The following is a 12,001-nucleotide window of genomic DNA, read 5'->3' as shown; positions in this document are numbered from 1 at the left end:
TTGAACGCTTCAGAAATTATGCAGCGAACATAGTGGATCGTCTGATCATGCGACAGGAATGAATGAATATGCATGCACTCCATAGCACATAACTGTGCGTGTATGTGTGTGTTTGTATTCATGAAGTTGAATATTGGTAAAGTTATCAATTAGACAACCTAATAAAACAAATTCATTTCAAAGCTTTTGGGTCGTTTGCAGCTATAACAGCCTTTTAAAAAACTAGAGAAAAGCATTCTGAATATTTATATGACAAGGTCATGGTCTGTGCCATTTAGCCTAGTGAAATTTTACGTCCATATTTTCTCGATGATTATTTGATATTTTATTATAGGTTTATGATCACGAATTAGTATCAATGCAAGTTTGCAAAATACAGCAAAAATGATCTTGCAGAACAATATGCTTTACATTGGAATGACGTAATTCTGCAGTCATGTGGACTTTAAGTTCCTTTCTTATTTATTTATTTACTTTTGGGGCTGAAATTCCCCTCGCTGTATCTCTCGCTTCCAACCATACAACCCAGCCCCCCCCCCCGTCTCTCTCTCTCTCTCTCTCTCTCTCTCTCTCTCTCTCTCTCCCTCTGTCTCTCTATCACTCTCTTCTCTCATGAAGGAGTTTGTGTCCTTTGGTCATATACCCATAGCGCATACCGACTAGAGCTCCATGTGTTTCAAGCAGTACGGAACCGATAATTAAGCGAAAGTTTTTGCGGATATTTGGGGACAGTTGAGCAGCCTGGCGAGGTGAAAAAGATGTCAGGACATCGGGTTCAGTTCGTGGATCCTCCTTCGTCCAGGGAGCGCAAAGGGAGCCCGAAAATAACCAGTAAGATTTCCGAGTTTCTCCTTGATATTACAGTATGTCTCAAACCCTAGACTGCCTACATGAACAGCGTTTCTTGGCATCAAATGCGCTTTTCGCTTAATCTGGGCTCACGCACTAAACCGAGAAACGCGCATTTGGTGCCCAAAACGCTGAAATACGCATCTACAAATACAATGGTAAATTTATCACAAAACTTACAATAGCACCTGGTTCATAACTCATGAAATACTTTTAAAATACGATATATAATTTAAATTGCTTATGTTGTTAAATTTCTATAAAAAATGTAGTATATAAGCATGCTTTTGCAAATTAAAAATCTTCTCATCTAGTTATTGCACTCAAGCCAACCCGTGGTGACTTTAGTTTATGTATGTTCTGCATGTTAGCCTACATGTTTCATCACTTTTCCTTATCAGAACCTATGAAATAATCCTGTTGCCTTCTGGAGAGCTGTAAAAATAAAATCGAAAGTCAATATAATCTTACTTTTACTTCTCTCTCGTTGTCAAACAAAGAAGAATTCCCTTACCCACCAGAGAAGCGGTGCTCTATTCGAGACTAATGGATCCAAGACTCTTGAGTTCCGCTTAGTGAAATTCAGACCGACTCCAACTCCAAGGTTTTAGTATTTGGATCCTTTCCACTGATACACAATCTTAAGGACAGGAAGTGTCACTCAAGGCTAAAGTGCAGCTCATTTAGTGAGAGGTGTTTGCTAAACACACATAAGGACGATAAAGTGAGTCATTAATGGTTTCATGCATTTGTGAAAAAATGCCACAAACTTTTGATACAAAGAACAATTTTAACCTCGTATGATTTGTATAAAATCACCTCACTTCACATTTCTGTGGTCAGCTTGGGGCGTCAAAGCTCATGGGCTCCATGAGTGGCTTATTGGAAAAGCTGCTTTGTAACAATGAAAATTGTTAAAAGCGCTATATAAATAAAGTTGACTTGACTTGACTTGACTGAAAGCATGATGTCTTATTCAGGTTTCTGCTTGCAAACTCACAATATTGCTTAAGATTTAAGGAGGAGACGCTTTGCGCTGTCTGGGTTGCCTAATGTCCTTGGTCTCCTGTACATTTCTGAGAGCTGTTGTGTCTTTACATGCGCTCAGGGGTTGATAAGACATTGGGAGATACAGTATGTTACAGTGTGTTACAAATAGGGGCTGTTTCCAAGGACATGGCTTAGCTTAAGCCAGGACTAGTTAAATTAAGACATTTAAGTCGCTTTTATAAAAATGCCTTAGAGTGAAACATTTCTGGTGCATACCTTACGACAAAACAATGACACTGACTGATATTTTAAGTAATGTCTAAGTAATTTTTAGTTAAACGAGCAGTTCACCCAAAAATGAAAATTCATTTACTCACCCTCAAGTTGTTCCAATTCGGTAGAAATGTCTTCGTTGTGTTGAACACAGAGAAATATATGTGGAAGAATTATTTTATTGGAAACCAATAAAAATAAGGGATTTTACATTTATACATTTCTTTATATTCTATATTTAATATAAAAAAGTACTATTAATAAGAAATCAAAGCCAGTTTTGCTGGCTATTCACTTTATTTCCAAGTGGCTGCTAAATCTATTTCAAGAACTTGGAGACAGTTAAATTCTGTTTGTGATTGGCTTATTGGTCATGACAGGGTTTGGGGATCCTGTTCATGTAAAGCTATAATTGGATGCAGATGTTGCGCACGGCAATATGATGGTCTCCTCAGCGCTGCTTTGAAGTGACTCTGGATTTGAGATACATGAGCACTGGGTTTAATTTTCTGGCTCATCAGTTTAACCCAATACAGTGATAGAGAGAGGCCCTAGAGGAATGCATGGCTGCATATGCATGGGGGTGTGTGCGAAGCGGAGAAATGCAGGCTCAGGTACAGACCCATATCCGCGGATGACAGGGCAGAAAAACGCTGAATCTCCATGGTGACAGGGCAATTGACTTACCACGGGAGAGCCGACACTGTGGAGATCTGCCAGACCTGACAAATCCCTCCAAGTGGTATTAGCTCAGCACATGTGAGTGTGTTGTCAATGCGTGTCAAACGCATTGCTGATTAGTACAAAAAGAGAGACAGAAAGAAAAAAGGAACAAATATTTATGGAGAGGGCATAAGCGGAATGTGCAGCAGTCATAAACCACTCTGTAATGGAGATCAAATAGAGACGTTTGCTTTTGTCTCAGTTATTTCTCCCACTAATAATTTGTAAAAATTTCAAGGTACATAATCTCAAATGTGTTCTAGTTTCACAAACTATGCTCAGATCTGTCTATCGTCTATCCTAAAGGGTATAGTTTCTATATAAACATTATAAACTCAATTGGCTTAGTTTGTACAACTCTACCTACACAAGTGAGAATAATTGACTTATATTGTTGTATTTATTTGATAAAATTGTTTGCTAAATTAATAAATGAATATAGATATTTAATAGGGATGTAACAATATCGAAATCTTACATTGTGATTTATTTTGCAATATTTGAAATGGCAAATTAAGATTTGAAAACGTGCCATAAGCATCCCCTTATCTTTGTTCTCTAAGTTGCAGTATAAGATGGGACGATATTGATAATATTGTTACATCATTAATATTTTAAGAAACTTATATGACAAAGTTGATAACTAAATTAAATCGAACAAAAACATCCATTATGTCTCTTAGGCTATTAGAAGAGCAATGGCTTAGCAATACATTTTCCTTTTGGCTTGGAGTGATTTTTGGATTTGTGTGTTAGAGACGGCAACCGATGAGAACGTGCCAGACTCATAAACACACAAATGTTGAACTGATCTCCAGCACCATGCTGCGAGATGCCACGCATATTTAGATGTTGATTCATCTACAGTACAAGAAAGTATCAAGTTTCTCAAAAAGGAAAAGGGGAGAAAACTTCAACCACTGTCTAAAACCCCACCTTCTTTTCACCCACTCGAGGACAGCTAATATATCAAACAGAGTTCCTCATGAAACTTTAGAAATGGGGCGATCGTGGTCTAAAGGGTGCATAGAGAGCAGCTAACATCTGTCTGCCCGATAATTCTTCCAGGATTCCTCCATCCCATTGTCTTTATAGTCTTTCCCATGTGGGGATCTTTGACCTTCAGTCGAGTCTCAAGGTTAAGCTTCTGTATTATAGACGTCAACATCACTTTGATATGTTTTTATGAACAAGTGATTATTTGGGTAAGAAATGTTATCGTGCTTTCACCGTTCCAAAATATGAGACACAATGACATTGATGGGCAAAGAGAATAAAGACCAGATACTGAATGAAAGTGTGTTTGAGTTGGAGGTAGGGGTGGGCAGAATGACCAAAATTCTATTTTACGGAATGAGTAATTTTATTTCACCGTAACGATATATTTCACAGTAATAATGTCCTATTATCATTCTATATTTTATACCTCAGTTTATTTATTTATTACAGTTCATTTAAATGCTCACCATGTTTTGAAAAGGTACTAAAGATATATAATCAGATTTATTATTATATAGCCAGAAGATAAATATAAACAAATATGTATACAGTAGAAAGACTACATGTATAGAATAACGGCCAACTTGCAGAGCGCTGAGTTAACCACGCCTACTTATTTACATTCCGTTGACATTTTATTCCGCGGTAACGGCATATTCTGTTATAACGCCCGGCCCTAGTTGGAGGTGATAAACCCTTCTGAGACTCTGTCTGATTGGTTCTTACAGTGTGGGATCATGTAGTGTTAGAAACACTTTCACAGCATGGGCACAAACATTATCCACTTACTCATGGAGATAAGCCTTCAGTGTGTGTGTGTGTGTGTGTGTAGGACACTATGTTCTCTTCAGACACTTGTTATATCACCCCAACAGAGGGTAAACCGACCCACAGACCAATTGAACCTTACACCTTTCTCAAATGACCTCATATAATGTGAATCTTCAAAATAACAACCACAAAGGTTTGCTTTTGGACATTTCCATTCATTTGTTTCTGTGTTAAAGCGATTATTCAGCCATGAATAAAAATGTCTCCCTGTTTTACTCACCCTCGTAAGTGAATTTGACTTTCTTCTTGATGAACAATGTAGTCTAAGTTGTAATACCACGTATCCTTTTACATCCATGTGGTACATTTGGAGTGAAAGGGGGCATTTTTTTTATGCTCCAATATGTGCATCCATCAAACAAAAAACGTCTCGACACGGCTCCGTGGTCTTAACAAAGTTCTTCTGAATCCAACCGATGCGTCTGTTTAAGAGAAATATCCATATTGACGTTTGCCGGAAAAACAATCTTCTTGTTCGTCTGCATCTGAGGGATAACGGATGTTAGACATTATCTTAAATAGCATTGTCAATATGGATATTTCTCTTAAACAAACACGTCGATTCGCTTAAGAAAACATTTGTTAAGACAACATTTGTTGTTTTTGGAGTTTCAAACAATTGCCCCCCATTTACTCCCATTCTACCGCTTGGAAGTAAAAGGATATGTGGTATTATAACTCTGACTGCATTATTCTTCAAGAAGAAAGTCATATTCACTTAGTATGCCTTGAGGGTGAGTAAAACAGGAATTTTGATTCATGGCTGATTCCTATAAAGTTTTCTATAGTCAGGTAAGTGAATTGTCACATCCATATTCCTCATAAATAGGCACATGAACATTAAAATAAAGTAATCTAACTATTTCTATGTTTTATAAAGAGCTATCCCATTTCCATTTGTTTTGTATTATTGCTTCTGGTTTGCACAGAAATCCTACAAAGTATGTCACCTCTCAAAAACGCGCTGCCATAATGCATGAATTTTTCTCTATTTTAAAACATCTCTATGATGTCTGTACTCTATGACCAAGGGTTTAGTCAAATATAAACAGATTCAATATATTGAAATTGATATTCCAAGACCATCCATAACGCCGGAACTGGCCTATTATAATTCAAACTCATCTTACCACATCTCTCTTTATACTAAACATTTTTTTCTATAAACGTGTGTGAGTTTTTTCTACACTTCCAAGCCTCTTAATGAGTAGCAATATTTTATAACCTGCATTCTTGCTTTGATACGTTGTTGAGACCCCTGTACATCATGTTTTTTTATTAACGAGATTGAGAAAGTGGGAGGACGTACTCAAGAAGCTTGTGAGGACGAGGAATGAAATGATGGAAAACACAAGCAGAAGTTTAGTAAAATGCAAAGGTTTGATCAATTTTAACAAGACCTTCATCTGAGGGTTTTTTGGCTTCAGAAGACTTGAAATTTAGCACAATAGTTATAAAGACAGGAAAAAAGAATCCAGAACAGCTGGAAAGAAGATACTTTTGTGAAAAGCAAAGGGATTTCCAAAGTGTAACCATGTTCCCCAGACAAGACTTGCAGCTGTTTTTGTGCAGATTTACTGCTCGCCTTGCAACAGCCTTTGAGTTTCACCTTCTAAAATAACAGTGGCACACAGCCTCTACGCTAATGCAAATCATGACCATTGTCTCCGGCTGTTAGGCAGCTGATTTCTGTTTCTCTCTTCTTATTCCTCTGGTCAGGAAGGTATGAATCACACTTGAAGTGAAGAGGTAAATGAGAGGTTTCTCTTTCACTCTGTTTTCACTGAAACACTGGGACCGTTCTCACGGCAGGTTCTTAGCACAACGGCCGTGACCACAGACATTTCCCATTCAATTCTGCAGCATTTACGACAGACTAAACAGTCTTATAAAACTGTGGCTGGAGGGGAGTTTAAATAAGCACACAAACATACTGAGAAACACACATGTGCTGAACAAATCCATAGATTAGTCTATGGCTACCTAAAGAAACACTGCAAACTGAATTTCCACATTTGCCAGTGCAAAACTTGCGAGCAGGGTGCTTTTGTGGGTGGTTGCCTCAGCATTGCTTTGTGGTTTCTACAGTGTTCTGAATGGCTTGCTAGGCAGTCCTGGGTTGTTAGGGTGTTAGATTGGTTGCTAGGTGGTTCCAGGTGGGAAAAACAGCAGCGGGGTCCAGGACGGAGCCAGGATAACAGCCTCTGATGATCAAAGGCACGCTCTGAGCTGCAATGTCATCCAAAGATATACAGTAGCATAAATTGGCCTAGTTTATATTGCATAGAAAAGTTTTTTCCATAAAAATATGTTGCAAAATTGTTTCTCTTATCTTACATAAACAGTCACAAAATCAGTGTGCCATAGAAAAGCATGGGGCATCAAAGCTGGTCCCCATCTAGCATGTTTGATATGGATAGTACCAGAAGCAGGACCTCAGAGATAAAAAAGTGTTTTTCTGACTACCAGCTTTATACAGTACAGCAGACGGCCCAACACACTTCATGCTTTCAGGCCTGAATATAACACTTTGTAACCGTCTGTATTTCTTTGATGTAATATGTCAGTTCACTGTGTTCCTCCTCATGGCTTTGACAAGAGATGAAGAAATGTCGAGATAATAAGTATTGTGGAAAATGAAATGGATGTGTGCCTAAAAATGCATATGGATTTTTGTGAGGGTTAAAGGTCCAGTGTATAAAATATAAGGGGCATCTAGTGGTGAGGTTGTGAATTGCAACCAATGTCAAAACACCACCCCTCCCTTTAAAAGCTCTACGGCTGACACAGAACTAAGATGATGGCGGGGATTTTGCCTCTTTGCCAATGAGGATAAAGTATTTACGCTACACGCTCTTTAGAGCAGTTTGTCTGTTTAGGGCTACTGTAGAAACAACATGGGGATGTCTATGTAAGGGGACCCACGCTGAAGGCTATGTAGATTGAAATAGCTCATTCTAAGGTAATAAAAACATAATGCTTCATTATGTAAGGTCTATATACAGATCTGAAGACATAGTTATGGATATAATATTGCATTTCTGTCAATAGATCCTCCACAAAAATCACATATTGGACCTTCAATTTTACTAGCACATTAACACACACACACAGGTTTCTTGTACTTTATATGAGTGAGGATAATTTATATGAACCTATCCCTCACACATACCTGCTGACATTAGTAGATGTGGGGATTCACCGATACCAGCTCATGTACTCGTAGAAATGCACTGATACCTCATGTGACATAACTGACAGAAATTTGTTGTTAAATTTGCTTTGAAAGTTAAAATTGTTTATTTTACATAATTTGTTTATGGTGGAGTTAACTAAAAAGCTATTCTATTTTTATCGTTCTCACAAGTGTTGTGAAAAGGAACGGGTATCGGTACATGCATCCGTATCTACGAGTACCAGAAATAAATATCGGTGCGTCCGATTTAAAGCCAAACATAATTTAGCAAATTTTAGATGTTTTTAAGGTCAGTGGACCTAAAATGTCCTTCAGCTGGGTTTTGTGAGGACATTTTCAAAGAAGTCTCCAAACAGCCAAATATATCAACTCACACATACAGGTTTTAAAAGAGTTTATAGGGGGATTTATGAAAATAACTTTTTATCAGTACCTCTTACAGAACACTTTCAAACTTCTCTCACACGCTTGCAGACGTATACATGATCAGACACTGTCAAATAAACATAGAGAGAGGCAGCCAGCAGGGTGGGCTGGATTTTACACATTTCCCTGAGGAACCAGAACCCGCTGCAAAGTGCAACCCACTAGATTTATTAGTTTTATTCGGTGCAATTCCAATCCCCAAATCCACTTTACAAGGGAGTTATTCTCAGTCAGACAGAATCTTATTCAGAAAAGTAATGAGGAAAGTCTTCACAAAAAGTGTTATTTTAAATGCAAGTCCTGCCCAGTTTTCCATTGACACTGGCGGACAACTTTTAGACCATTTGGCAGCGAAGAGCTTGTATTTGGCCGAGCATATGTTTTTATTAATGTGGGGATTAAATAAATCGGGCTAAATAAATGATCAGTCGTGTATTTGGATATTTTCCACGAATTTTGCAAGAACGTATACGTTGTTATTTGCAAACCAGCTCTTTTCCACCATGAATTTGAAGCAGCCAGGAATTCGAATCAGTTAACGAACCATCCAAGCGAACCGATTCATTAGAATAACTCGATCATTTCGCCGTTGCTGGATCGCTGGGGACGAACCGATTCACTCGAACGAATCGATTAATCAAGTGAAACGTTAAGAACGAACCGATTCACTGGAATGAATCAGACTTTTAACGCAAAACGGACGGACCTTGTCAGTTTATCCACAACTCTGGCTGCGATGTTTCTGACATACTTTAAGCTGAAAAACAAACATTTCTGTTGTATATTCACATTTGTTGAACCTTTACCGGAGGACTTCCAGGCGTCTGTGATGTTCAGAGCCCAGCAGCTCGGGTAACAAACCACATTGCCCCAGTATGTTGGCAGCGAACGGCTGAACTATTCATTACGATATGAAAGTCGCTGAGATCCAGAGGGAAGGACATCGTGTTGTTTGTGCCAGCATTGTTAGTTTTATAATCCTGTTTTCCCCGAGTACGACTATTTTAAATATGAAACGCTAGTTATGATATTACAACACTGTGCTAGAATTTATGTGATGCATAAACCTGACGCACATTCTAATACGCGCATGCGCACGCGCACACACACGCAGAGACCAAAACACACAGCAAGCCAACGATGACATTTATTAAAATCATTCCTCGGGACCCTTAAGACACTTGGCACAAGGTTTATGATTATCTCATGAGGTATCAAGGTTTTGATGGTAATATCCCTTTGTATGTATACCCGTGTGACTGAGGACAGACCTGTAGGGTGTAGGGTGCGGGCCATTTCAAAAGGTTATGTGCAAAGCCTTAAAAATATATATTTGAACAGAAAATTGTTATTGGGAAAGTCAGAATGTAGCGTTTGTATGTAACGATTATAGTCTCATAAAGTCTATCTTTCATAATTAGATTTTATTTTATAATACAGCGCTTAGTACAGTATCAGATCAATAAAAAGCAAAAATAATTTGGCTGAAAATAAATGGACTTTTAGACAGAATGTTTCATGTAATATATCTCATTATTTAGTCTAAATATGGAGGAAAACAATAACATGCATTCTTATCATATAATTGTGTCATTTGACATAAGTTGTTCCCCGCAGGTTGGAACGTTGTGTACTTTTAATGTTGAGGTATTGAGACGTAAAGAAAGACTATAGAATATCAAACATGGACACACAGCTGTGGAGAAACAGATGGTGTTTAGTGTCGAGTTCTTCTGGGTCCTGTTATGGGGTCTCATCTTAACAGGAAGGCATGACCTCAAAGTGCCCCCGTCCAACTGTGTGAAGTCATTATACTGCTATATCTCTTTTTACTCTCTCGCTCTGTCTCTCGATTTACCGCACCGTACACTTCTATTTCCTTTCCTTCTGTGTCTTTCACTCAGCATGTCTCATTGACCTTCTCTATAGATCAGCATTAGTATGTTTATTCTTCATCCGTCACTCTGGCTGTCTCTCCTGTAACATATTTTAGTGGTTGTTCTCTCTCTCTCTCTCTCTCTCTCTCTCTCTCTCTCTCTCTCTCTCTCTCTCTCTCTCTCTCTGTCTCTCTGTCTCTCTGTCTCTCTGTCTCTGTCTCTCTCTCTCTCTCTCTCTCTCTCTCTCTCTCTCTCTCTCTGGCTCAGCAAATGAAAAATGTATTGACAAAACAGTGATGTTGTCAAAACATTCATGTACATATTTGCAGTGTTAAAGGACTTTATCTATGTTACTTATGTGGTTCTTGAGGCAATTATGTAGCGACCCTGAGCTCACGGAAAGGTTTTTAAAATGCTGGCACCCGACATTATTCAAATCTCTCCATTGATGTAAAGTTTCTCTCCAAACTTTTTTAATGACTTCAAGAGATATTCTAATTCATTCCAAGTCCATCCAAGAGTTTTATGACTGTTCCTCTCAGAACTCAGCTTAGATTTGGCCATTTCATTGTCCAGAGGATTGTGGGTAGGATGTGATGGTCGAGGGGGGGTGTTCTTTGAGATAGAAGTGAGGAATTTGATGAGGATAAATTAAGTGATGGTTAATGCAATGGAAAAGAGGCCAACAATGTATTTCACCTGCTTTCCTCCACCTCTCCAACACACTCCCTTTCTCTTTCTCTCTCTCTTAAACCCTGAGATTGCATTGGTCCACCTTTCCAGCCAGATGCATAATCATTCTTTGTGGCTTTTTTAAGTTTTAAGTGAGTGTAAGGGTGAATATGGCATAGGAAGGTCTTCAGGAGGGTAGATACTGTTTAAGTTTGAGCCAAGGCAGAAACACGTGTGTACATGCATACATGACATGCCAACCAGTCCGGCTAAAAGAGCAGGGGGTAGGGCTCTGTGACCTGTGAACCCCAAACTGCCGTGGACCAATGGGAAACACATGTGGAATGCTAAAGACATATTTGAAAGTTAATGCATTAATGGTGTTTGCTTGAGCATTGCTTTATTAGACCTTTTTTTAAAATAGTTTGGCTTTTAAAGGAGAGGGATGCTGGGATTTCGACAGATTTTACATTAGTGTTGTTTATTAAACATTTAAAAAATCTGTACCATTAACATTTATTTAACTCACACTATTCTGTTCATAATGGTGACTGTACCTAAAGGAATTGTATCTACCTGTCTGTCTCTACACCTGTCTGTGGTTCTGGCCGTCTACTTACTCTGTTCCCCTCATTTATCCCCAAATCCCCTCATATGGACATTTGCATGCACCAGTCCATACAGATTGGACAGAGGCTCATCACTGCGGCCTGACTGGTTGTTATATAATGAGAATATAGCAGCTTTATTCCCTCAGTATTGTAACACATTCAATATGGATGCCTAATTACCAGTGACTAATGAAGCTATTTTGAGAGCCAGGCTGACTGAGAGTAAAGACCGCCGAATGCTTCAGCGATTGTTCATTAATTTGGCATTCCATTAGCACACTGGATTTCATTGTGAATATGCAACAGCAAACGATTATGGGAATGTCACGATAAGATATTTTAGTTGCGTGTTAAGTAACTCAATGGTTTCGTCCGACAAAGTTTGTGTTGTAAAAGGTCCACAGCTGGCAGCTGTATAATTCTGTTCATTTACTTGATCCATGTCTGCATGTGTTAAGTCTTACTGTAACAAAACGGGACTGAAGGACGAAGCCACGGACGAAACTGGAGTGAACAGAAGGTTTAATGAAGGTGCACAGGGAACAAATGACAGG

At 38.6% G+C, this 12,001-nt stretch overlaps 1 protein-coding gene across 3 annotated transcripts in view; it reads left to right on the top strand.

Annotated features, from left to right (window-relative positions):
* Positions 1 to 704: 704 nt before the first annotated feature.
* Positions 705 to 12,001, top strand: part of kiaa1217 (KIAA1217 ortholog) — a 90,925-nt gene continuing 79,628 nt past the window's right edge. For all 3 annotated transcript variants that reach the window (XM_079447643.1, XM_079447642.1, XM_079447640.1), the window contains exon 1: positions 705 to 831. In XM_079447643.1, coding sequence (XP_079303769.1) covers positions 759 to 831 — 73 coding nt within the window. In that variant the 5' untranslated portion in view covers positions 705 to 758. The remainder of the gene's footprint in view (positions 832 to 12,001) is intronic.

The sequence above is a fragment of the Barbatula barbatula genome (genome assembly GCF_947034865.1).
Source record: "Barbatula barbatula genome assembly, chromosome: 23".
Lineage (NCBI taxonomy): Eukaryota > Metazoa > Chordata > Actinopteri > Cypriniformes > Nemacheilidae > Barbatula > Barbatula barbatula.
The sequence above is the reverse complement of the archived record's forward strand: the minus strand, read 5'-3'. Positions and strand labels throughout refer to the sequence as shown.